The sequence below is a fragment of the Leptosomus discolor genome, chromosome 4 (assembly GCF_034619465.1).
Source record: "Leptosomus discolor isolate bLepDis1 chromosome 4, bLepDis1.hap2, whole genome shotgun sequence".
NCBI lineage: Eukaryota > Metazoa > Chordata > Aves > Leptosomiformes > Leptosomidae > Leptosomus > Leptosomus discolor.
Genome location: NC_141394.1, coordinates 70485825 through 70512493, shown reverse-complemented (window position 1 = coordinate 70512493; position 26669 = coordinate 70485825). Strand labels below are relative to the sequence as shown.

The 26669-nt window shown below is 42.6% G+C and overlaps 1 protein-coding gene across 1 annotated transcript in view; it reads right to left on the bottom strand.

The window, feature by feature from the left end:
- The window catches only part of TBC1D14 (TBC1 domain family member 14), a 72723-nt gene that overhangs the window by 28623 nt on the left and 17431 nt on the right, over positions 1–26669 (bottom strand). The window contains exons 3-4 of the mRNA XM_086463793.1: positions 20001–20121; positions 192–310 (exon numbers count right to left, since the gene is read on the bottom strand). Of these exons, the coding sequence (XP_086319919.1) occupies positions 192–310; positions 20001–20121 (240 nt within the window). The remainder of the gene's footprint in view (positions 1–191; positions 311–20000; positions 20122–26669) is intronic.

The window sequence follows — 26669 nt, the reverse complement described above, 5'->3', positions numbered from 1 at the left end:
TTACTTTTGTTTCACTATTTTTTCTCATAATCATCCCACTTTCATATTCACTAGCCTTGAAAAAAAAAAAAAATCTACTTTAAATTTTAAATCATCTGTTTAAGTTCTGAGTAATCAAATACATGCACTAAGAAAAGCTTTGCTACCCTAATTTTAAAGAGACCCTCACTGTAGTACTTTCCAAAACTTACGCTGGTCTGTCCTCTAAAATAAGTGCTGTGGTGGAGAGTGGTTCAAAATCAAGATTCTTCCTCACATTCTGTTTAGGAGAGAGTGGTCTGTGAGCTCGTCCAGTTTTTTCTTCATATTCCTAGAGAATAAAAAGACAGGGCAAGTTACAGTAGTGCAGAACACCAAGATGATGCACATGAGAATTTAAAAAGGGTCCACAAAAGTCATCAACATAATGCTTTCACATCTCTGCCCAACTGCTTTTGGACAGTCTCTTTAAAGCTTTTCAACTAGAGGAACCTCAGGATTAAAAACAGTCTTAAAATTTATGATAATTTTTTTTTCGGGAGTGAGTTTTGATGGCTTTTTCCATTCCTTCTATTTGTAGCAACATCTTAAGTTCCTCTGACTGACAGCCTGCTTTTTACAAAGTACTGCTAAGAACGAGCTTACAAACAGCAGATATTATCTGAGGTATAAAATAAGACCTATTTAAAATATTTTGGTTTGATTTACATGGTTTTGAAATTGATGCCAAAACCGACCACAAGCTCCTTGTCTTAAAATCTCATCAGAAGCTTTCTCCTACCCAAGCTACTTTCAGATGCAATAGTTCGGGGATGGCAAAAAAAGAAGGTAAAAGTCACAGTTAGACAAAAACCCCACACTTGTTATCATGCCTTGAAGTACAACAATCCTAAATCATAACAGAGTGTAAAGTATTAACCTGTGTTTGCAATATATACACTGACACACAAGAGCGAGACCAGCAAAGAGGCACCAAGGTGACCGGGGTCTGGAGCAAGTGACACACGAAGAGAAGCTGAGAGAACTGGGCTTGTTCAGCCTTCAGAGAAGGCTTTGTAAGGATCTTCAGTGGCTCTAGGCAGCAGTAACAGGATGGCGAAGGCCGAGTACAAGTCTCTGAGGCGCTCGTATGAAGAACAAGACGACAACAGGCACAAACGGCTACAAGGGTAATTCTGGTCTTAGGGAAAAAAATCACTAGGAGGGCAGTCAAACACTGGGACAAGTTTCCTGAGACATGGTGGAACCTCTGACCTTGAAGGCATTCAAAGCTCAGGTGGATGAGCCCTGGGAACCTTGTCTAAGCAGACTCTGTTCCGAGACAGGATTTAGCCCCTCAGAGGTCCCTCCACCCTTAATTACTGTATCACTATGATCTACGTTAGAGGGCTTGGCACTACATGTACCGTGCTATTTTTGTTTTGTTTTGTTTTGTTTTTTTCTACAAACACTGTTTCGGAAGAAAATGTCCCAAAACCATGACCCAACGGGATAAAACAGCCTTTACACAACTTCCATCTACTGCAATGCTTGAAGTACTATAGCAAACATTAAGTATCCAAAGTACCAGTGACATATAAACAGTCCTAAAAAAACAAATCCGTATTAATGATACTTCTACATTCAACTTTATCATGAATTTTGCCACTTCCAAAACTTACCTGCTCTCATGTACAGTTTGCTTATATCATTTATATTAAAATTTAAAAAAGGGAAACTATACTGTGAAAACTAATCATTATAAACAAGCACTGTGGTCCTCACAGATGGTACTGATTTCTTTCTCTCAACCTAAGCTGTCAATTATGTCTAAACTCCCTTGGGCAATAGATCCAACCTTTCCAACACAATCAGAACAGCCTGGATCATTCACAAACTAAGATGGGATCTCTACCACTTCTAGAACGGCCTTCTCCTCCAACCCCACCTTAAAAAAACAGATGGATGAAAACCACACATGAACGCAGAGCCACACGGCTGTGGTTTTCTACTCTATGCTGTACAATTCAATTCTAGCTCAAGCTAGCTCTGTGGGACTCATGGTGCGGGTCTGTGAATCTCTCAGGACACAGAAAAAAACAAAACCCTCTTTCCCTGTTTGTTAACTGGGCACCATCTCAACAATCAAGCCTATGATGCCTGCATTGCTGTGACGGGAAGCGTCGTCATGAATTTGGAATGTCTGGCTCATTAATACCACTTAATACCACTATGCATGACATCAGTTTGAAAACAAGGAAAAGAACCAAGAAAAACTTATTTAAACTACTGAATAGTACTTAGCTTTGTTTAGTAAAGGGATAGTGCTCATGCAGACAAAGCTGTTCACTTAAAAAAAACCTCCAGAGAGAAAGTAAGCAAAGAAATATCGTAAAAAAGGTATTGTGATCAAGAGCACATTCAGAAAGCTACGACGCTATTCTTGCATTAGCAACTTCTTGCAAGCAGCTGACAGTGACAATTGCATGAGTGCACCACCGTAACATGCTTCAGCTGCACCATCAACTGCAGAGTACATCCACTGTGCCGACAGCAATGAAGCAAATGGCTATTCTTTCTCCCAGTTTCTATTAGGAGACTGATTTTTTTATTAGCTATTTTTCACAAAATTAACATAGTCAAATATTAACCTCTATTACTGCTTCCACAGACAAGGTGAGCCTTGTCCCTAAATCTAACATTTTAACTCCTTTGAGACACTACTAGTGAAAGAAAAACCATCTGGCATCCACAAGAAACTGCCAATATGCAGAAATCATCATATATTGATCTCCCTACAGCATCACAGAACTTGACATTAAAACACATGTACCCAGTGCTTATCACAGTAGAAGTTCCAGAAAAGCTGCTTAATTTTGGCTTATGAAAACTATTTTCAGGGTTTTCTTTCACTGAAAGCCAGACGCAGAGCAAAATTGCTTTTGGAAGGTAAGAAAAACTGTACACCCTGGGCTGCAATGGGCATTTTATTCCGTACAGTATAATTAATTTGGAAATCTCATTCAGTTAAGCACAAAGTTTTCCGGACCAGCACTACATGTATCATTCCTCCAAGGACTTCTTGGTTAAGGAATGTTGTTTTATCTCAGAATATGGGTGGCTAGTTACAGTATTAGCATATTAGCACAGTCATTCAAACCTCTTAAAAAGCAAAAGCCCACCCTGCATTTCAGCAAGTATTCACCGACATGTTCTACTCTGCACTACCTACAGCAAAGAAACCAGACCAGCACAAAAATGGGAGTGGCACATTTTAGCAGATTACAAGTATGAGTCCTTTGTAGTAATTTCACCCTTTTCAGTGGTGGCCAAAAAAGAATAAAAACATCTGCTGGTGACAGCCATTACCTACAAGACCATTTTTAATTACGGAAAATTAAAAATAAACCAAACACAAACCAAACAAAAAACCAAAACATCCAAAATTCACAGTAGACAAAAGCTTGTGAAAATTATTTTTTATTCCAGTAAGAAAAGAATGTAATTTCAAACAGAGCACAATGCATGATACAGCAATGAAGCAGATGAAAGCCTCCACAAACTCATATTAAGAGTATCTGCTGATTGAGCAAGTAGAAGTATTTGCACATACAGGCATACTGCAATAGGCTGAACCACACAATAGCTTGTTTTAAGCTTTTTTTTTTTTTTTTTTTAAAACCAGACTCAAATCTCTCACAGGTACAAATAATTCAGCATCTATTTAAATCCTGTACTGTAATTACGGGTTTCTAACCTGGTATGGTTGCAAGTTAATTTTAGGATGAACTGATCATTTATGATTTAGAATACATCCTTATCACTGAGATCACTTAGGCTTTCTTCCAGGTTTCGTCTTAACCTATTCAGCATGCAGCCACAATAGCTGCACTAGGGTTTGAAGGTGTTCTAAGAGAGCATGCTGCAGATTAAAGCACTGTTTTTTTTTTTAAAAAAAACAACAACAACAACAACAACAAACCAACCAAACAAAAAATCCCACAGAAACGCACTCCCCCGAAACAGAAGTTTAATTCCAGGTGGAAACCGGCAGCTTCACAGTTGAGGTGCAAGAAGCTCAAGTTGTGGTGATCCTCCGCAATTCTTCAGGGAGGAGAAGCTAACCTGCACTGGGATCCTAAACCATCTCGACAGAGGAACACAAACAACCCGCCGGAGCACAGGGCAAGTGCTAAAAGACCAACTGCGCTAACCGGGAGAGGGCTGTGTGACTGCCCACACGCACCGAGCCTCCCCGGGGACCGGCACGGCATAACTGAACCTACAATAACAAACTGCTCGATCAAGGTCATCTTGTTTTGGCCCCGTTTGTTTAAACGTAACCACTCTCCGAGGAAGCCGAATATGAAATATTCGTGCCAGGCGACAGAGCGACAGACGCCAGACTGCTCGGCTCTGGCTCCCTGGCCAGCAGCTTGCCCGGGACGGGAGATGCCCGCCCGGAAGCACACCCGCCCGTTCCCAGCCGGCAGCCCCCAGGCCGGACCAGCCCAAGCCCCCGGGCGGGCCTCTGCCGCCGCCTTCCACCCCCGGCGGGGTCTCGCCGCCCCGCCCCGCCTCGCCTCGCACAAAGAGGATCCCCTTCCCGGGAAGTTGGTTCTCTACCGGACCCAGCAAAGCGGACAAAGCTAGGTTTACCGACCGGCGCTGAAGTCCGCGCCCACCCATCCCGTCTCCCCCCGCCCCAAGCGCCCAGCAGCCGCCCACCCTGCCCTGCCCTGCCCTGCCCGCCGGCTGCCCGCACCCACAGCCCCGGCGCGGCCTCGCTCACCATGAAAGCTGCGGTCCTTCACAGGCAGCAGCGGCGCCGGAGCCCCATGCCCGCCCCGCACCGCGGGCCTGGCTCCCCGCCGCGGCGCCGCCCGGGCCCCCACGGCCTCGCGGGCCGCCCGCCCGCCCCGACCCTGCCCTGGCCGGGCCGCCCTCCGCGGGCGCAGCGCCTCCGCCCGGCCCGCCCCGGCCCGCCCCGTCCTGCCAGCCCCGCTAATCACCCGCGGAGCCGGCGCACCCGATCGGTTCTCTCCGTCTCGCCCAGCGCTGCCTGAGCACGCACGGCGCGCCCGGCGGCGGCCCCACGGGGGGAGGCAGCCCCGGCCCCGGCCGGCGGGACACACGCTCCCCCCCCCCCCCCCCGGCCCGGGCGCCCCGGGGAGGCAAGCGCTCGCCCTGCCAGGCGCCGCCCTCCAGCTGGCACGAACTTTCCGCCCCTTGTGCCGCCCGAGCAGCCCTTCTCAGCCCGCTGCGGATCCGGGCCCAAGGCGGGTAACTGAAGCCCGGCACAAGCTCGGGTGCGCCACCTACGACCCCCTTCCCCTCCGCCGGGGCCGGCCCAGAACGGCAGGTGCTGTCGGAGGTCGCAGCCGCATGGCCAATACACCGGCATCCCTCTCCGCTGCCTTCCCACGCCCGCGTCCCCAGCTCCAAGCCGGGCGTTGGCGGGTACCGGCACTGCGCCGCGCTCAGCCAGCCTCTGGGACAGCCCTAGTGCGAGCGCAGCCCGAACTCACCAGCCCTCACCTCAGCGCCGGAGACACAGCAGCAGCGCTGTGCTGAAATACTTCCGACGGCACGCGCGTCTCTTCGGTACAACTCATGCTCTGACCTCTTCAGACAAGCTCTAACAGATACACGTACATATAAATAAATCTCTTCCACAGTTCAGACAACTTCCGCGTCACAGTTTGTTAAATACTTTGCCTCAATCCAGATTAATTAAATTTGACATTTTTCCTTTGTCCAAAACCTCGTTATCTAACTCACAGGAGACACCCAAGTTGCTGTGGCACCACCTCTGGCAGACCCACGGTTTATCCTATTATCTATTCACCCGCAACCATCAGTTGCCCTTGTCTCAGCGCTGTACTAAGGGTTTCACATTCCTTAATCTCACTGACTGTGGTTTGCAGCTGCCAGGCTGCACTGCTCACAGCCTTTATCAAGACCTGATCCCAAATCACGAAATGAGCAGGAAGGACCAGCTGGGAAACAACCAAAGTCACTTAAGCATTCTGCTTTCAAGAAGCGGCTTTGCAAAAGCTGAGATAACTGACTTCTTCAGAATTGCTAGCTGTTGTCTCAGCTATTGTTTTCAACCTGTGACTTCTCATCTAACTCATGGATGCAGCAATACTACACCAAACGAGGAACAGCTCACTGTTCAAAAGTAACTCAGCTTCATTCCCACCACCACCAATTAATTACAGACATCTGCCATCCAAGCAGCTAGTGTCAGAGCACTAGTAATTACAATGGCAAGTCGACACAGCTCATGAAAAGCCCTACAGCCTCCAACACTAATGCTTCTTCTCATAAGCTCATTGCATATAAAAAAAATATGTAAAATTACAGCTATTAAGACAGGAAAAAACTTCAGATCAGGAGGAAGAGCAACCTTAGGTGGACAATAGTATTCCCACGGTACATCTCCGTGGTTTCACAGGCTGAAAATAGAACAATATTGCAGCTCTTCGGGATGTAGGAAATAGCCATTCATCGATCCACAAGAAGAGGAGCTCAATCAGCTATGCATTCTGCAAAACAGTGATTGGGCGTCAGTGATGCCTGGTGACATGGGAAGATACTTCGGGGTGAAAAGCTACGTACGCTCCAACTCAAACCACAGCAAGCCACACGTTTACACAGACGGCTGGTAGCAGTCGGTATTTTTACTCTGCTGCAATTGCAAGAGTACCTGAGGCTACTTGAACGAGTTATGCACAAGCTTTACACAACGTTTTTTCCACAGGAGTCCCCACTTCATTCAGCATACAAGACAGGAATGGGACCAGGATTGCACAAGCAAACAGAGTATTGTTTTTCCTGGTTTTTGAGTCTGACTGCTACCTAAGTATTGCTTCAATGTTCCCTTCTGTTGCTTCATAGCTTTCTACTGCATGTCCACTTGTCTGTCTGCAATCTCTTGCCTTTTATTTACCAGATGATTTCACGCTGGTACTTACCTGGCACTCCACTGCCCTCCCCTGCCCTTCTGGCCCCTCACACCATTTTATTGTGCCACCATTAAGCAGTTGTGTGACTGCACAATACACGAGATCGGGGAAATGATACTGCTAAAAACTAACCTTTTGTTTTGTTGGATTAGTTTGGTTACTCTGGTAATGTCTGTTGTGGGGCAATGTAAATGTAACGTGGAAGGGAAAGCAGCAAGCAGCAGGACTGTTTCTTTCAGAAGGTTAATTGAAACCAGCAGATCATGAAACTTGTGATGATCTTCCAGCTGGGAAACTAAGATCTGACTCTTGACACGGCACCAGGTCATAAAGAAGTAATTTTAATGGAAGCTGTTACATATACAGTAATCAAGGAGACGGACACCTCAGGCAAAGATCAGATTATGAGAATATCCTTCAAAACTTAACAGAAAGGAAATACAAACTGCTGAGCTCAGACACTAAACTTTCAAACAACTCCTTAAGGGATATACATGAGGGCTTTTTATATAACTCCAAACCCACCACTGAACTATTCTGAAATTAAATTAGCTCCTGATCGAACAACCGGAGAAATCCCAGTTGCACGCTCAACCTGCACACTTTCCCAAAGGGATCTGGCAAGTTCTACCATTAATTAATGGTTCAAAGCCCATCAGCCATACTTGCTTTACCATCTATATATATATTTATTCCTCGTACATTATAGAAAGGATACCAGAGCAGAAGATAGCAATGTGATGACAGAACTTGATTAAAATAACATTATGTGCATGAAGTTCTATCTCCCACCAGGACATCCTTCTCGTCTTTAGCACCACAGTATTCTCCTGTTCCATACTTAAAAAATTAGGAATGCCTAAGTCATGTAAGGGTAAGAGATATGGGCAGCTTACACGAGAAAAACCTCATACTACCTATTTTGAGGCATCATTTCATGGGCTCTGAAATTCTCCCCTTTTCCCCTGAGAAGCACCTACTTCTCTTCTGATTACAGATGATACAGAATTTGGGCTTGCAACTGCAGTCCTGCAATCACACGGAAGTGAAATGAATAAAATAATGCACACATCTTCCAAAAGGTTAACAGTAAAGAGAGATTTAGAAGCCACATACTCTGCTTTGCAGTCCTGTGCTCCAGCCACTGGACTACTTTAACAATTTTTACATATACGTATTTTTAAAACCATATTTTGAGCAATGGAGGCATCAAATTAAGGAAAATTTAAAACCTAAGCCTAGATAAGGCCAAGTTAGGGCTTCCAAGGAAGAATAACAGTTTGCTGTTTGGAAGTCTGTCACCTCTAATCTTGGAACGTGCTACGTATCAAATGGTTCCCACCCACAGGGTTCACATTTCATTTGTGCTGTATGTAAATAATTTAATTGATTTTTGTTCATATAGAATGACGTGCTTTATTTAAAAATAGGAGCCTAGAATAGTTCCCTGTATTTTAAGTGCTCTGAGAGACAAAGCATACCTATGAACCATGGGGCTTAAGCACAGCTCTCTACTGTCAAATGCGGGATCTTTAATCAGGTTGTACAGAATACTGTTGGAAGTGACTCCAATATGAGTCACAGTAATGGAAAAAACCCCTACTACTCAGAACACTGAAAAGGTTGTCATTTAATCTGCATATACAAACACGTGCACAGTTTCCCTATGTACTGATACAATCTGATACACTGCAGCATCAAACCAGTGGAAACATCTACAAGAAAGGTTTCCGTCAGGGCAAGCATCAGGTAAATGCTTGAGCAAGAAAATACAAGTTAAATGTTTTGGAGTTGGTTGTTTTTTTTTTTTAATGAACGTCTGCCAGAATAACATACTACCAACACCTGCTTTCAGCATACCCCTTAAATGTCACTTCCAGAGACTGGCATTACACTGGATATGGACTTCATGTAAAAACATTTTATATAAACTACATGTCCACTCACTGATCTCTGTACAGGCTGAGCACCATACCCTTCCCAATCATGTCAGCAACTTTTTCTTCCAACACTTCACATTAGTGCTGATGTCGCAGAAGAAAACTATCTTTCCTATCTCGTTTCAAATAACAAACTCTTCCCTCTGGCTGAAGTGCAGGTCAGAACTGTTCCCTCATTCTGAGTGAGACAGAAATAAAAGGACTCTCCATGTCATGTCAGCTTCACGTTGACACCACTCTGAAATGGCCAAAGCACCAGGATGACTCCAGGATATAGGAAAGGAGTCACAGGAAAGTGGCATTTTATCTTTCAAGTTCTCAAATCAGTTGCAAATATGACCTCAAGTACTTGCAATCTTCAAAACAGTGTAAAAGTCACCCAGGAACACCATCTACTTTGCAACGCACTACAACTCTTGTCATTATGCTGTTCAGATACCCACTGCAGCACACAGCTACTATTTTTGTTTGCAAACAGCTGTCTCTGTAGGTAAGTATGTGCGGGCATTTAGTGACATGACTTCTATACGTACACCAAACTAGCGAGAGAAGGTACCTCACTTGATACTTTTAACCATATTCCACTTCCCCCCCTCTTTTCAAACGCCTCCACTAATTTCTATTCTGCTTCCTCATCAAGATTTGTGTATCTCAAAGGATTTCTGATACTTGCCTACCCTTAGAAACAACAGAAAAACAGTAAGTCTATTGCACTAAGGACTCTTTGTTGCATGGCTACATCCATGTCTGCTTTCTACATCCATGTTCACTTCTCTGACCCCTGAAATCACCCTTGATGGAGTTACTGCTACCAGTTTCTTACGTGTCGAATAAAAGCTGCTTCTGTACTCATCCTGATGGTGTGCTTCGTATTATCTCTCATCATCTGTTCGGACTGGTGGACTCCTGTGCATGCTGTGTTTAATTTTAAAAAAAACTGCATCAACATATAAATTTTCCTGAATATAATCTTTACAACTTAAGGTTCAGTCTCGAGGAGAAGTGAGCGTAGTTTTTTAAAGCTACACACAAATACAAAAAAAAATATGTAGGAAGGCAACATACCTTCATAGTCTAGCCTCCAGGCTTTAATATTCATGAAACTGTTTCCACTAAGCTTTGTCATGCTAAAGAGACAACTTCACAATAAAGCAAAAGAAAATTTTTATGCGGAAATTACTAACAGGAATGTTAGTAAAAAATGTGTAATATCATCTTGAAAAATGAGATCAAGTGTCCTGTGAGAGACAGAATGAGAACATAAAATTTTAAGAAATATTTTCCCAGTCTTTCTTTAGAAAGACACTTAACGAAAAAGTACCAGACTGGCTTTTTAAAATCCAGATCCTCGGGGTTTCCAGTAACACACATACAGTAACTGCATTCATTTTGCAAAGTCAAGGAACATCAGCTTTGTTTGCTGATGTTAGCGAGCACGGTAAGAGTCATCCTTTCAAAACCTTCACCTCCTCCCCCCTTCTTTAATTTTAGATGAAGTTTGACATGTATAAACTGGAGGACAGGCAGAGAAAACCTTTAGGTCAGGTTTCTTGGGAGCTTGCTTCTGTTTAACACAAAAATAACACTGAAATCTAGCAAAGCTTTCTCAATTTTACATTTTAGCAGTGCAAGTTCTAGTCTCCTGTTAGGAACAGCAGTTCCACCACAATATTTAGAGGCTAACACACCTGCCTGTAAGGATTTCCCTCCAGCTTTGCTTCACAGTAATGTTTTGCCAAGTGTTTGCATGATGCAACCTTCAAAAGCATGCGCTGGATTTCTAGGCTTGCTCTCTACAGACTTCTGTTCTAATTCACAAACCCATGCGGGGCAGAGGGAAAATCCAAAACCCTCCTGTATGTTGCTTATCAGCATGCACGGTGAAATGTTACTACACCAAAAAACTTCCTGGCTACTCAAAGACGTAGGTGTTTAAGCATCTGCCTACAAGCACTAGCAGACACACAAGTGCCAGCTACATGTGACAACAAACGAGAACAAACTTCCGCCGGCGTATCAGGCCTTCTGAGAAGCTGTCTTCCCAGGCCTTGAAACTCTGCAGGTACGAAGAGCTGTGTACTTCATCCTCACAAGTCAAGCACTTTTCCATGAATTTGTGGCTTCCTGCATCACAAAATAATCTTGTACCATGTGAATTTATATTCCATCTAATGTTGAGCATCAACTTGGGCTATGAAGTAACTGTTTCAATTACAACAGACAAACTTTACGATCTCACTGGACAACTTTAAACTTACTGCATTTCCCCTAAAACACACCACTGGCATTGAAAAAGACCCTTCAGCAGAGACTACTAGCTGACATTTTAACCGCAATAACAACTAACAAAGCTTATACTTCCATCTACTTAACATCTTTATTCCAGAAGGGAAATACCTATCCTTAAACAGCTCCTGTTACACCTATTTAGGATCCCTCCAGCTTTCAGGGCTTTTGACCCAGGCAATTTAAGAGGAGTTTTACAGAATGATAAAACTAAAATAAAAGCTTTAAAACTGGAAAAGGAGGAAAACCCCCCTCTCACTTCCTTTCAAAAAATACTTTGCAGCTTGTCGCAACTGCTAAAACTGATACTCAAAGCTTATTATTTTCTAGTAGCCTGATGTCTGTAACAGATTCTGTGCTTTCCCGTGTTGATACCATAAGGGAAGAAGTTCCAATGGCATCAAAAGCCCGACTTCGGCAGCTAGACTCTGCTAGATGATGATACCTGGGTGGGTCGTATTACATACTTTCATTATTAAAATACTCAGGAACAATCCTTCTGCCGTAGTCTTAAATTATCCTTTCATTTACTATGGATGGAAGTTATTATTCTTGCTTTATCTGTTTAAATATGATAGTAGATTTGTTTGAGGTAGGTAATTTTCAAGTCAGGACAAGAGCAACATGCTCTTTGTAGAGTAATACAGCCTACTGGAATTGCTGAATAATCGAACTACTACAGTTCTTGTTCGGAGAAAAAAAGGTATTTTAAGACTTCATCAGTGATAAAACAGGTTTCCTTTCTTATTTTTATTTACTTTCACAAGAATTAGATGCTCTTTACATATGATTACAATAAAATAAAAATATTTTTAATGGAATCAGAAATGAAGACATTACAGAGCAGTGCATTAAGGCAACTTACAAGCTTTGGGTTATAATTCTTAAGTGGAAAAATTAGTTACACCTTTACTTCCAGAGACTGTAACAAGGATAAGTATAGGTTAGTTTTAGACTAACCACAGTAACTATGCCTTCTTGCACTGCAACTGGGCTTTTGTTTCTTTGTTCATAAAAAAAGGAACTCAGGCACACCATGACAGATCTAACTCCTGCCTTTTTGAAGGCTGACAAGTAGAAATGAGCCCCGAGGAGGAGAACAGAGGAAGTGACTCATTTACACCCTCGGACCTCCACCGTGGAACAGAAAAAAGTGCAGTAGACAGTTTAGAGCCCAGAATGCTTTAAAGCGTGAATGAAGTCTACATGCACACACTCACCCCACCACTAAGAGCTACAGCCATTAGTCACGACCATTTATCAGTGATCTACCCAAAGACAAACTCAGTATGAGCAGAAGACAATGCTTAATCCAAAATTGTAGATCTAGCTCCTGCCACAACCAGCAGCCAGTTTGAACCAACCACTTCCTCTTCAAAAGGCCCTGAATGGACCATCTGAACGTTGCATAAAGCACGGGTAAGGCCAACGCTTACGAAAGCTCAGTATTTTTAGACAACTGCCACCCCTCAGCAGAGGGCCACGGATGCGGAAGCAGAACACACGGCAGCAGCAGCTAGCCACGCTGCACAGCTTCCATCTGGAGTGCTCTTGCACTTGGAGCTGCACGAGAACCTCCACACATCAGCAGTCAATGGACTTTGCTCTGTGGCTTTTGGTTGGTTTTCCTTTGGTTTTGTTTTTTTGTTTGTTTGTTTCCAGGATAAGACACACTGCTCTCAACAGCAGCTCTTATCACTGTCTGCCTAAAGCGTGGGGTTGTAGTAATTTCTTTCAGTATTTCTAGCTGGGTGCTGTTGCTCTGCAACTTTTCCACCTAATAGGTTCAAGCCAAAAAACAGACCTTGAGTAAAGTGATTTTATTAATCAACTAGGACTACAGCTTAAAGAAAAAAAAAAAAAAAAAAAAGGAAAATTGAGTGAAGATTGACTTGAATGATAACTGACCCAAATCAACTTACAAAGGTTTTTCCTGGAGTACTGTTATAAGCTTAACTATTCATCCCCTAAAAAAGCAGCACCTATGTATTTAGCTGCTTCAGCAAGAGCTCATCTTCACTTTATCATATGCTGCAGAGTAAGCCTCTTAAGTACAATTGATTTTAATTGACTGGAATGTTGATCCCACGTATAGTCATGATTAATTATTACAGAAAAATATAATTGGTAATCACATTGATTTATTTCCTGTTAGTGCATCACTCCTAAAAGAAAGCCTGTTGTGTCTGAAAACAGCCGAAGACAGCCCAGTTGGGAAATTTTATCACTGGTACCAAAAAAGAATGAGACTTTTCGATCTCCCCCTTTCCTCGAAAGAAGCCAATACAGGAAAGATTGAAAACAAATTAAAATCAAAACAGTTTGATAGGAGAGGGTGGGAACATGCAGCTGACAGCTTGTATGACAGAAGCAGCATTATATTAATGTGATCATCAAGGCTGAACAATCTGACTCAAATGACTGTTGAAGTGGTAAAGGGTAGAACAAGCAAGGGATACTGACAAGTCTGGCTATAAGCTCCTGTGCTGCCACTACAGGTACTGCATGGCTGCAGTCTGCTCCTGGGGCCTCGCACAGACAAACTGCTTACCCACAGCTGCACGTAAACCCCTGGCTTTCCACTGCATCTGAGGTGGGCAGACTGTTTTCATCACCGGTGGCTTCACGGCAGGAATCCAACTCCCCACCAATGTACTTACTTGAATACTTATGTCAGGGTGGGGGAAGTCTCCCCCACTCCCACATGAACACACTATGGCTTTCAGAAGAGAAATCCTTTTAAGTTTGGGAAGAGGACAATCCCCAGGTTAAAAATCATAGCTACTTCCTATTAGTAAAGAACTGCCATTAGAAATTCTAAACATTATGATATGGAATGACAGCAGTCAGATCACAAAATATTTAGGCCTTAATTTATGAGTAAAGATTGTTTCTGAAAGGCCTTAAGTGTTAAATGTCCTGAATTTTACTGGCATTGAAACTCAAAGAAAATGAAGATATTCCATTGAGCTCTTACCGGAATTCACACAGTTAAAGTTAAATTGAACAGACTTCATAGGTTCACAGCACATTTGGAAGGGAAAAAAAAAAAAAAATTCCTATTACCGAAAGAAAGAAGAGACATACACTATAGAAAAAATAGTCATTTCATTTAAGCTGCTCCTTTGGGGAAGACAGCTGTAAGGTGTCCCTAGGACGCAGTAGAAATCTGAATTTCCTCTCTATACACATCTCTTAATACACAAGATCTTGACTGGCCAGTTGCAAACAAGTTCTGTGAAGTCTGATCAAAAGAGAGAAGACAACCAAATGATATGCTGAGAACAACGTTACCGCTTCCTAGTTTTTAAAGGAGTTTCTTTTTCAAAAGCATTCGCTAACAAAATAGGGGGGGGGGGGGGGGCGCACAGATGAAGTCGCAAACACGTGGTATTTACATCTGCTGTTCTTGCCAATCTTGAAAAGAGTTCCTGAAAGAAACAGTGGCCGCAAAGCCTAGCTCAGCTCTACAGTCCATTGGAAGGGAAGACAATTTAACTTTTGTGGTTATTCTCCGGGAAGTACTGTCATCTGACTTTTAGTGCATTTTCACACATCAGTTACAAAAGCAACTGGCATAACCAGTTCTGCCTAAGCAGGATTCCTGAGGATAATTGATATAAAAAATGAATCATGCAAACCTCCACTGTAAATGCATTTCCAGTTTCTCAGATAAGATGACGTGTTCTGACAGCTTTTAAGCTTTAAAACATTTAACTGGATAAAAACCGTACAAAAGCTCTTGGTGACCATGCAAAGCAAACCATTCTTAGCAAATGCCAATATTGATTCTTCATCAAAAGACTAATATTCATGTGTATTGTCAGCATTAAAAGTAGGACAAGCAACAACTTAAGTGATTTTAATTCCCACACTGTTAAAACAGAGTATGATGCTATGTTGTACATACACTAGCTGGACAAGTGAGTGCTGTCAGAAGAGTGTTTGCAGGACTTGAGAAAAGGCTTATGTGCTCAAAAACCCGTCTGACCATTCTTTTGGTCAGAGTGGAAAAAACGCTACTTCTCCTTACCTACTGTGCCTAGCTCAGTCGTACAGGTACAGCCATCCTCAGTCATGGTATAACAATGCTCAATTTGTGAATGGCAACTGAAGTTTCAGGGTCGAGAGTTTTCATTATTTATTTGTTTATTTTACAAGTAGAAGGCAGGAAGGAAATAAAAACTGGTATTTCTAAGATCAACTTTTAATCAGTTCAATTACTTTTTTTTCCTCTTTTGTACTTTACAGAAGCACGTATCTTAAAACTGCAGTCTTTCTTGCAAATGTCTTTCAATCCCTGGTGAGATAATTATGGCAAAAATATCAGAACAATATACAATAAGAATATATTTTAAAGATTGTTCCCTTTATGTAAGTTTAAAAAATGTGCACACAAACACACCATCTTAACTTTCAGAAGACTATTTAAGTTCATAGCCAACTCTGTTCATCTCGTTCTGGGAAAAAACCCAACAAAAATCTTTCAGCCATATAATAAAGTTATCAGAAGATGGAACCATGAACACACCAATGACAGGATTCCACAGCCAAATTAATGGGATAGTCACAGGGCTCTAGTTAGTGACCTGGCACAAAAGATTTCTTTGATGTCTGTCCAGAAGCAAAAGAAGCTGACTTGAGAAAGGATTGCTTGGTGGCTCAGTCACCTTAGTTCCTGTGCATGAAGAGCTTCAAGTACAATCAAATGGATTTCCCGAAGTGTGTGAAACTTGAGGATTGATACAAACAGAAATTGATAACCACAGCTACTACTACGGTCGGGCTATTTTGTGGCGTCTTAGCTAATCCAAAGAACTTCTGCTAGTCTAAACAACTTATGTGCAACTTGAATCTTATTTTTCCTTTTTCAAGATGATGAACCATAATCAAGTAAAAATCACAATGAAGAATTTATCACCTTTCCTCTAAGTTGCCTTTCAGAATTAACTTAGACCAAGACTTTGCTAATAGAAACAGTACTCAAGAGCCTCCTACAATCTACGGGCTAGTGAGCATTTCACCACAAAGACAATAACTTCACTGTGAGCAGACAATTTGCAGGAAGACCTGGATTCCATGGTGTGAGTAAGTTTGGGGGTTTTTTAACTTGAAAAGAATCAGAAAGTCAAGCATGAGTAGTCAGAGAATGGGAAAGCTCTTGTTAAACAAACAACCCCTGTTTCAAGTCCAGCACCAAGAAAGACAGGAACCGGAACAGGAGGGAGCGGGTCAAGCTCAAAAGGACAGCACAGTCTACATCTCCAGCCTTTCCCAAACTTCAGGCATCTCAAGTAACAGACTCTCAGAAGCCTGTTGGTTTCCTGCCACCAGCAAACAGGCATGAAACCTTCTAACAGGGCTCCGAGTACCTCTTCAGTACAAACCAAGATGAATACCCAAGAGGCAGCAATGAAAAGTTAGTTAGAAGGGCACACCAACGTGCAATTCTTTTGTACATCATGTCAGCAGCACAACACATTAGAAGTAAGTGTGTCTGAGCACTGAATCCTATGAATGAAGTCAGCTAATCCTGTACGTACAGAAGACGGAAGGAATAAAGTGTACTATGGGAAGGAAGCAATACCCACGAGAACTGCAGCCAGCAGTACATGCACAATGTCCTATTTCTCATCAAGTCTGCGCAAGCCCAGTTGTGTAATATAATCAAAAATCCATGGCACGGAGTGACAGGTGACTGCTGCTATGAATCACCATGGTAGCTCAAGAGATCACCAGACAGCAGGGTTCAAAACCATGCTGATTTCCCATAATGTCCAAAAATCTGACTCCCCCTTTTCTCCCTCCAGTTTGGTTTTCTTCAAGTGTACAGGAAGTTACACACAATGCTACATTAAAAGAATACTTAGGTTTTTAACTAGTCCCTTCTGTCTAGGTGGCATTTTCCACTTGGACACGTAGAGCTGACAGTGTTCAATTATGATGTTGCCATCATTGTCCAGGGCCTCACAGCTCCCTGCACAGTCCTTAAGACCCAGCTCCTGTAGTGACAAGTTCACCTAGAAGTCTTCCACAATGTTTTCCACATCTCTTTGCACAAGACAGTGTGGTAGTCAAGTCATGAAACACTGGTGATCAAGATATGGAGCCTCAAGCTCCAAAACAGTCACCAACCTTTGCAACTCCACGCAACCGGCTTCTCAGGGCTCCTAGTGTTTATATTCGATTTCATATAATGCAAGTGTTAACTCCCATTGCACTGAGCTTTAAGGAAGGCCCCAGCACTCCCAGAAAAAAGAATCTAAAAAATAAAATCAAGCCAAATTTCAGCTAAAGCACACATAGAACACATTAACTACCATCTATGAGAGAAATAGTTTAGGCCCCTTGTTTCAAGCCCCACAGGGAAAAGCGCAGGCACTGAAATGGTTTACTAGGACGCTAACCATTTACCTTGGTCACAGCTACTTTCTTCCCAAACTCCCACATTTCCTTGCATACCTCCAAATTCTTCAATACATGAGATAAGGATCTTTCAAGCACCTAGTCTTCTGGCCTTGGAAATAAAATACATACCTCAAAGTAGACATAGGCCCAGAGCATTTATTCTCCTGGCCTAGTACCCCTTTTTCCAGAAAGAAGGAAGTGGTGTTGGCCAACAGGTATCATCCCTATAGCCATATGCTGTCACCTCCTCCACTTACACATACACAGGTTCTTTAGGCACAAACCAATGGGCTGAAAGCATGCCTCCACACGGGCAAACAACTCTGCAGCACAAGTGCTACTTTGTCATTGTCGAAGCAAGCTGTGAGGGGTAACCTAAATCAGGATGTGCTTTTGGGCACTGGTGAGGCCTGATTAGTTACTTACAGCATGATTCATGTCTCAAAGTCTACGTGTCAAAAATAACTTCCGGAAAGTGCCAAATAAATTAGGAAGGATTACTTATCGCTATCCAACAGGTACTGGAAACAATTGTTTCAGACTTGCAATCTTGCCAGAATCTCACTAATTGTTGGATGACATACCACATAATTTGTTAATAGCTACTTTTTTCCTAACATATTTAATACAACCACTCAAAGCTGTAACGTTCCAGGAACACTGAATACTCACGATGTAAGATAGTTTGGATCTAAAAGAAACATATTCACAGTATGAGGAACAACCAAAAAACTGTAACACATTAGTTACCCACTTACCAAAGAACGGATGACTACAACAAAATACACTGCTAAGTGTCAGAGTACGGCGATTATTAAGCCTCTTCAATTGTGTCATCAAAAATCTCTGGTAACACTTCAGAACTGTTAATTTTATCAAGACAAGCAGTAGATAAAGTTTGAATAGTTGATCGTAACAACAACTTCAAAAAGCTGCTTGAACTTCACTTTAATTAACAGCCTAGTTACAGCTAAGAACAGTCACACAACACACACGGATTTCCAGAGCACTTAACCCTAAATTAAACAGCACAGTCCTTCAAATCAGCATTCTCATTTCACACACAGCAGCTGGTTTTGAAGTTCTTACTACATGGTCTCTCTCCATGCAAACCTTCCTATGCCCACAGTGGTTTGAACAAAGAAGTTAGAACCCAATGAAATACAACAGAAGCCCCAAACACAGAAAATGCCTATATGCAATCCAAAAATCCCAGATGAAGTGAGACAGATTGAAATAGGATGCTTTCTTCTCACTGAAAGTGTGGTTCATGAACTATTGACCATATAGTTGGATTTCACTACGTTCTTCCCCGTTGGGAAGGCAGGTTATTTGATTCACTAGCAATGTGCTTGGGTTCATCTGCAGTAGAACCAGTCCTCTGAAGTGATACGTTTTCAACAATGTTATAACGCTATAGCTTGAGAAGTGATATGCAAAGAAGGAGAAAGGGGGTTTTCACTGTGGTTTTTTTATTCTCCTAAAAAAAGCTAAGGCAGGCCTGAAAAGCTTTTTGTATCACTTCTTCACCCCCCTCCCCAACCCCAAACACAGCTGCTAAGATTTGACACATCATAGATCTAACTATTGGCAAATATAAGCAACAGACACACACATAAAAAACAATGTCAAAACTAGTTAAGCAGCAATGAAGGCACAGAGAAACCTAAAATCTTCGGTGTTTCTGATGCTTTTAAAGTTTTTCTCTATTTAGGGAACCACTTCAATAAACAACTTCAATACACACTCCCCTTCGAATCATACTGTACAAGGAAAAAAAATTATTCCATTTACTTATCCTAAACTATATTGTATTCTTCCAACATTTCAAGTCAGTAACCAAATTTTCAGCAAGGCCCACACATGGAAAATTTCAGCTCCAAACAGCAAACACTTCAGAAAACAAGGAACAGATGAAACTAGCATTCCAACACAAGTTTCTGGCTCTCTACCACATTCATTCAATCTTGAATGTATAGATTTTTAATCACTGTTTAAGCACAAAGAAGCCAAGGCCCAGCAGAACACAATTCCCCTTCAAAGAGCACGTTATAGACGGGTGTCTGACACAAAAGCCACAAACCAGTGAAAGCTACAACAGGACAAAGAAATTTGAAAGATTTTCAAAATACCTGCTAAGCCTGATTATAAAAAACAAATACGCACTCATGTATTTTGAATCTTCACACTAAATGCTTTATACCAATACAGTATGTGTTTTCATGGAGAACTCAACGTAATAACCCCGTAGAACACGTTGTTTTGAATGGCACTGTTATAATGGAAGAAAAATTTCAATGAAGAACCTTCTTTGATACCATCCAAAAAATCCTGCACAACTCATCAGACAGACAGACTTCACAGTCATATATACAGATCATAAACTTAACTGGCTTCTACATTCACCACTAATCCTAACACAGAATTAAACAAATACCTTTTGTATTTTCTTTGGATCTTTCTGCGAGTTTTCTCTGAGAGGTACTTTTCCAAACAACTTCCATCCCACATCACTTTGTTTTTCAAATCTTGCACTTTGCTTTCTGGTAAACAAATTCCTACAAACAAAAAAAAAGCTTGATTAAGAAAAAGGTTGAATAATTATAATAAACAGAAGGGCAGACAATTTTCTAACCTTACGTACCCCCATCATATAGCAACTCCTCTTACAGTTGTGCTGGCAGGCACTGTTTCTCATCCTCAAGAGGTCCATCATGCAGTATTATCACCATACTCAGCAATGGACTTAGTTAAGTAAGAATTTTCAGTAGTAAAAAATGTTAATTTGGAACTTTATAGAAGTGGCTTCTTTTTCAGCCTCCCTCTAGATCATTCAGCTCACTTTTAAATTAAGACTAAGACACTACACCTCTCGCGGCACAAACATTCTCCACCCACCTGTTACAACACACTACCAAAAATCACAAAAAAGTTGCAGACGTAGTAGCTTTTCACTGTATTTGACCTGCTTTCATAAATGATTATTTTTCCTGAATAACCTTAAAAGCAGCTATCAAAACACATTAATTCTGAAGTCTCTCTGAAATGTCTCAAATTAATCAGCTTAAACACTGTAGTAACAGTCATATAGCTAGACATAAAACCACTGAAAATTAAGTTAATTTTATTGACATTGCTAGTTTTCAATCATAAAGCGATACGCCACACTCGCGTCTTCTCACCGCAACTACGTTTTTGCAAAACTGGACATACAGCACAGACCAGCCTTCATGCTCTTGGTAGCACTCAGCTCCTTCAAGAGCACAACAGATATTCTACACCCACAGCATGTCTGGATTATTAAGGTAACAGATTTTCTTTTGCCCTGTCTAGCTCAGCAAATATTCAAATACGTCCAGGTTAGCCCAATTATTTATACACTTTGTGGCAGGTTTTTCTGGGAACTTGACTGTAGGTTTTTGCTCCCTCATTTAAAAGAAAAAAAAAACAATTCCACTGAGACAAATGCATTTTTGCTACTTAATCAGCAGGCAGCAACAGCATCTTCATACCACGGATGCTTCCAGTCTGGCATTACTGCTTTTCCTTAGAGTTACTACCTTAATGTCCAATGGATTAAGCCATCAAGTACAAATTGTTTCTTATTCACAAAGTGTGGCAGTTTGGGAAAGAAAACTATATTGAGCTTCATGTTCTAAAAGAGTTGAATATAAATCTGCAATAGGAACAACCTGAAGACTTAAAAGCTGGTTTTCCTAGCCACTTTGGATCAGCTAACATAAACGATATTGTAAATACACCAATAGAGATAATACTGCTTGGAATACAGGAGGAATGTTTAATACAAGAAAAACAATTGAGGGACAAATGTCAAGAGCGCTGGAATGCATTATAAGATTAACAGCGTGCACTGCCATCCTTAAATATGCATATATTTATACAAATGACGACATGCTTCTGTATCACAAGGGTACAGTTACCTTGAAACCCAAATCAAGAACAGACTATCATATTCAAACATAAAAACAATGTGTTTAGGTTCAGAAATCACACAAGTCAATAATAACTGATGTCAAAGCTAAACAGTAACTGTACTTCTACAGACCCCCTTCAGCTCTCTCCTACCCCACCTCACATAAAATAGTACAAAGATGTACAGGAAAAACTTGTACGGAAAGCTCGAAAGAAGAACAGCATGGAAAACAGAAACATACTGCCATGGTGAATGGAGTTAAACCCAGCTGGCGGCCAGTCACAAGCGGTGTCCCCGAGGACTCAGTATTGGGAGCAGTCTTAACATCTTTATTGATGGTCTGGATGAGGGGATTGAGTGCTCCCTCAGTAAGTTTGCAGATGATACTAAACTGGGTGGGAGTGTTGATCTGCTCGAGAGCAGGAAGCCTCTGCAGAGGGATCGGGACAGGCTGGATCAATGGGCTGAGGCCAATTGTATGAGGTTTAATGAAGCCAATGCTATGAGGTTTAACAAGGCCAAGTGCCGGGTCCTGCACTTGGGTCACAACAACCTCATGCAGTGCCACAGGCTTGGGGATGAGTGGCTGGAAAGCCGCCTGGCAGAAAAGGACCTGGGGGTGTTGGTCGACAGCTGGCTGAACATGAGCCGGCAGTGTGCCCAGGTGGCCAAGAAGGCCAACACCATCCTGGCCTGTATCAGAAATATCATGACCAGGAGGAGTAGGGGAGTGATCATGCCCCTGTACTTGGCACTGGTGAGGCTGCACCTTGAATCCTGTGTGCAGTTTTGGGCCCCTCACGGCAAGGAGGACATTGAGGTGCTGGAGCGTGTCCAGAGAAGGGCAACAAAGCTGGTGAAGAGTCTGGAGCACAAATCTTATGAGGAGCGGTGGAAGGAGCTGGGGTTGTTTAGCCTGGAGGAGCTGAGGGGAGACCTCAATCTCTACAACTGCCTGAAAGGAGGCTGTAGTGATGTGAGGGTTGGGTTTCTTCTCCCAAGTAACAAGTGATAGGACAAGAGAAAATGGCCTCAACTTGCACCAGGGGAGGTTTAGATCAGCCATTAGGAAAAATTTCTTTACTGAAAAAGTGGTCAAACATTGGAACAGGCTGCCCAGGAAAGTGGTGAAGTGTGGTGGTTGGTGTCTGGTGGGGTTTTGGTAGTAAGGGAGGCGGCTCCTGTAAGAGGCTTTGAGAAGTTCCCCCGGCTCCATTTCAGACGCAGCTCTGTGCAAGGCCAGATCAATGGCGCCTCTGCGAATAAGTGTTTTAAGAGTGAAAGAAGTACCGGTGGATAGTGGTCTCTTTGTTTGGTGTGTTTGTGTTGGTGAGCGAAGGGGGAAGGGAGAGCGACAGCCCTGCGGACACCCCGGTCAGTGAGGCAGGAGAGGGGGAGCTGTGCCGGAGCAGGGGATCCTCTGCGGCCCGCGGGGGGGTGGCGGCTGAGCCCCTGCAGCCCCGCGGTGGCCCAGAGGTCGCCCTGCAGCCCGCGGAGGGCCCCGGGCCGGAGGGGCAGGGACCGGGCCCGGAGCAGCCGCGACTGCGGCCGCGCTGGAGCCGCCCGTCGGTGGGAGGGCGGCAGCCCCGGGAGGGACCCGCGCTGGGGGGTTCTGGGGAGCTGCGGCCCCGCGGGAAGGACTCGCGTTGGGGCAGTTCCTGGGGGGCTGCCTGCCGGGAGAGGGACCCCGCGGTGGGGCAGGGGAGGGCTGCGAGGGCCCCTCTCCCTGAGGGGGAAGGAGCAGCGGAGACCCCTTGTGCCGGCCGGGCTGTGACCCCCATTCCCTGCCCCTGCGCTGCTGGGGGGGAAGAGGGAGCAGAGCTGAGCCCGGGGAGGCAGAGGGATGGGGGTGGGGGGGTGGTGTTGTATTTAAGACGTGGTTGTATCTCTCGTTTTCCTTGATGGTGGTGGGTGGTTTGTATTAAATGTATGTTGTTATCCCCAAGCTGAGTCTGTCTTTTGCCCGTGACCATAACTGGTGAGTGAGCCCTCCCTGTCCTTTGTCTTGACCCCCAAGCCTTTTGATTGCATTTTCTCCTCCCCATCCCTCAGGGGACGGGCGTACAGGTGAGCGAGCGGCTGCGTGGGGCTTCTGGAGCCAGCTGGGTAGGCTCTAACCATGACATGGAGTCACCATCCCTGGAGGTCTTGATGTGGCACTTGTAGACACGGTTTAGTGGGCATGGTGGTATTAGGTCAACGCTTGGACTTGATCTTAGAGGTCTATTCCAACCCAAGCATTCTATGATTCTACATTTTCTCTCTTTCCACTTGTTTCAAAGCATGAAATTTTAATTCTACTGGATCAAAACCAAAGAGTTGCTTTGTCTCTATAGCTAGCATACTCCATTTCAGTGTTATGAAGCTCTCCATCACAGCTGTAATGCTACTTACGAGATTTATAAATAAATTACAACATTAATCAACAAGTTTGACTACACTGCTACACTGGTAAAAAAAAAAAAATGATACCATCACAAAAACAACTTCCAAGATCAGTGTCTCATTTGAATTTGCTTTCCTTTCATCAGTAATTCCTTCACCTTGACAATATAAAAAAATCCATTCTATTTGAGTGTTTAGTACTCTGAAGGGCTTCTGCATGTAATTATCTTCTTACCCCTGCCCAAGTTCATAACATGTACGTAAGACAGCCTGAGACGACAGGTTTATAGGATCATTTGAGATAGCTTCGAGGGAAATAAAACACAAAGAGAGACAGACATGAGACCATTTTTTATATATATGTTTAGTTAATTTAAAAAGGAGAAATATCAAGCAAGTTCTAAAATATATCCATGAATAAAAATGAAAACATGACAGGAATAACATCATCAAAACCACTGCAGGTAAATAGGATACACAATGCAAGACAGGCTGGCTGTTTTTGCAAAAGGTTTTCTTTCAGGTTGTTACTACTTCAGAAGCAAGCAAACTAAATTCCAGAATACATACTGTCTTCAGAGAAAACAAGAACTTCTAGCATCAGGGACACCTGAAACAGTGTGTGACAGTTCTGTGCACATTCAAATCCTTTTTTGCAAGGCTTTCACCAGAGTTTGTTAGCACTGTGTAACATGAAAATTAAAGGACTAACGGGCAATTTTCTCTCCCTATCTACCCACATGAGAGGTTGCTAGCACAGGTATATACAAGCAACAATCCCCCCAAGCTCCTCGGACGGATTTTAAGAGCAGCAGTAGGTCTTTATCCTCAGAGCAAAATAAAGATGAATTGGAATGATAAAGTATAATAGCTCTCTGCTGCAAGTGCCTGCATAGGATGAACTAAACCTGAAAAGTCAATCTCACATACTTGCTTTCAATTCCACAATCCTAACTATGTGTTTTCCCTTTAAGGGAGCATCATAATAAGTAATCTGTTCTACAGCTTATCTAGCAGATAGCACAGCACTTGCCCAGCTCACTCTTCTTTGTCTATGTGATTTCCACTGTACTTTCTAGAGCACCAGGCATCTCTTCCTTTCTGTGCTTTGTCAGGGATTTCCAGTTCCCTTTTTTTCTTTAACATGTGAAATACGTATTGAACTGAAAGCACCAGGCATGGTCAATATACAATTCCCATTCTGCACACAGCAACTTAGTCTCCTTTTCCTCTTTATCCCTGGTCTGTCTGTGGTGCCCACACTCTTCATGCACTCAAAAAAGTCTCAAAACTCCCAAAAGGTATAACGTTAATCAGAAGCCACAAATTGGCACAATCAGATGTAGAACTGCAAACTACAACCTGTTTTTGCTTTGACCAAGGACACACAGCATTGTTAAACCCTGATCTGCCCCAGACTGGAACAAGGCAAAGGTAACAAGCCACAGGACAGCTGGTTGACATAGAAGGTGCGAAGAAATGCTGCTCCCTTTGCACCTAATTTCAGAAAACTTAAGGAATAAACAATACTACAGAATGTTCTCTGGTCTGATTTCTGAAAAGCTTTCCAATCAATCAGGACAACACCATAGTGTCCCGATAAAGCCACTACTTGAGACTTCTGGACCAGAAGTAAACCCTTAAAATATCCAACTCCCTTAGAAGGAAGTAATGATTTCTGCCATATATATATATATCAGAATAAGCAGTTCATAGCAAAAGCTCTCATTTTTCTGCTGCCGCAGCACAACAAACAATTCCTTTCCTCCCGGACTTATACAGCTCCCTAGAATTTTCAAAGAAGCACTAAGCAGTCTCACTTCTGAGCAAATACAATTCACCAAAAAAAAATCCACTCTAAAGGTAACTTAAGAAGATCCTACCTAATGGAAAACACAGGTTAACAAGGAGCAAAAATTCCCTATTAAAAACCAAAACCAAACAGATCTTCACTCCAAAGATGAACTCAGAAATCCTGAGGTAAAAGATCTCAAAGTTTAATTACAAGTGGTTTAAGATACAAAAATTAGAGATCTTGAATGTAAAAAGAGTTGACATGCCTGTAAAGATTGCATGCTGATCATTACCTCAGTCTCATTGTCCTCTTCACAACCATTAGAGCACATCATGCTGATTTACAACAGGGAAATCAACAGGAATATCTGACACGATACATCATGTGTGCAGTATCATTAGGGTGAAGCCATTAAAGTGTCATGGGTTACATCTGCATTCCTATTGAACGTGTTAACTCTCTTACACTGTCTACACAGAGGCTAAATCGAGATCACATTTCAAATATAAAATTACTTTTGCACAGTCCCCTAAAACAATATTTGGCACCAAACAGCTGTTTAACCTTGTTATTTTAATTGAGCTGTGGAGAGGAATTACCTGCCTGAAGAGAATTTAATTCTAACTCCAGAGTTAATGTTTACATACATGCCAATAACATCCTGTGATACAGGAGAGAGACCAAACAATCTTTTGCTTGAGCATACACATACGGCATCATTCCTGTATACTGATCTGCCAACTGCCTTTTTTGTGGGGAAGGGAGGAAGTTAATACCAACCAATAAGTTCAGCAGTGCCAGGAAAACCTTATTTTTTTTGTATTTATACCTATCCACGTAGCATCTACTACAGCTTTTTCAAGCTTACACTTTTAAACAAAGCACCAGTTCACCACCAAAGCAGAAAATTGGACTGAATTAGATAAACTCTCTTTCTAAAAAGCCAGGAAGCCTGTAACACAGCTGCCAGCAACCAGTGCTGCGTGACGAGT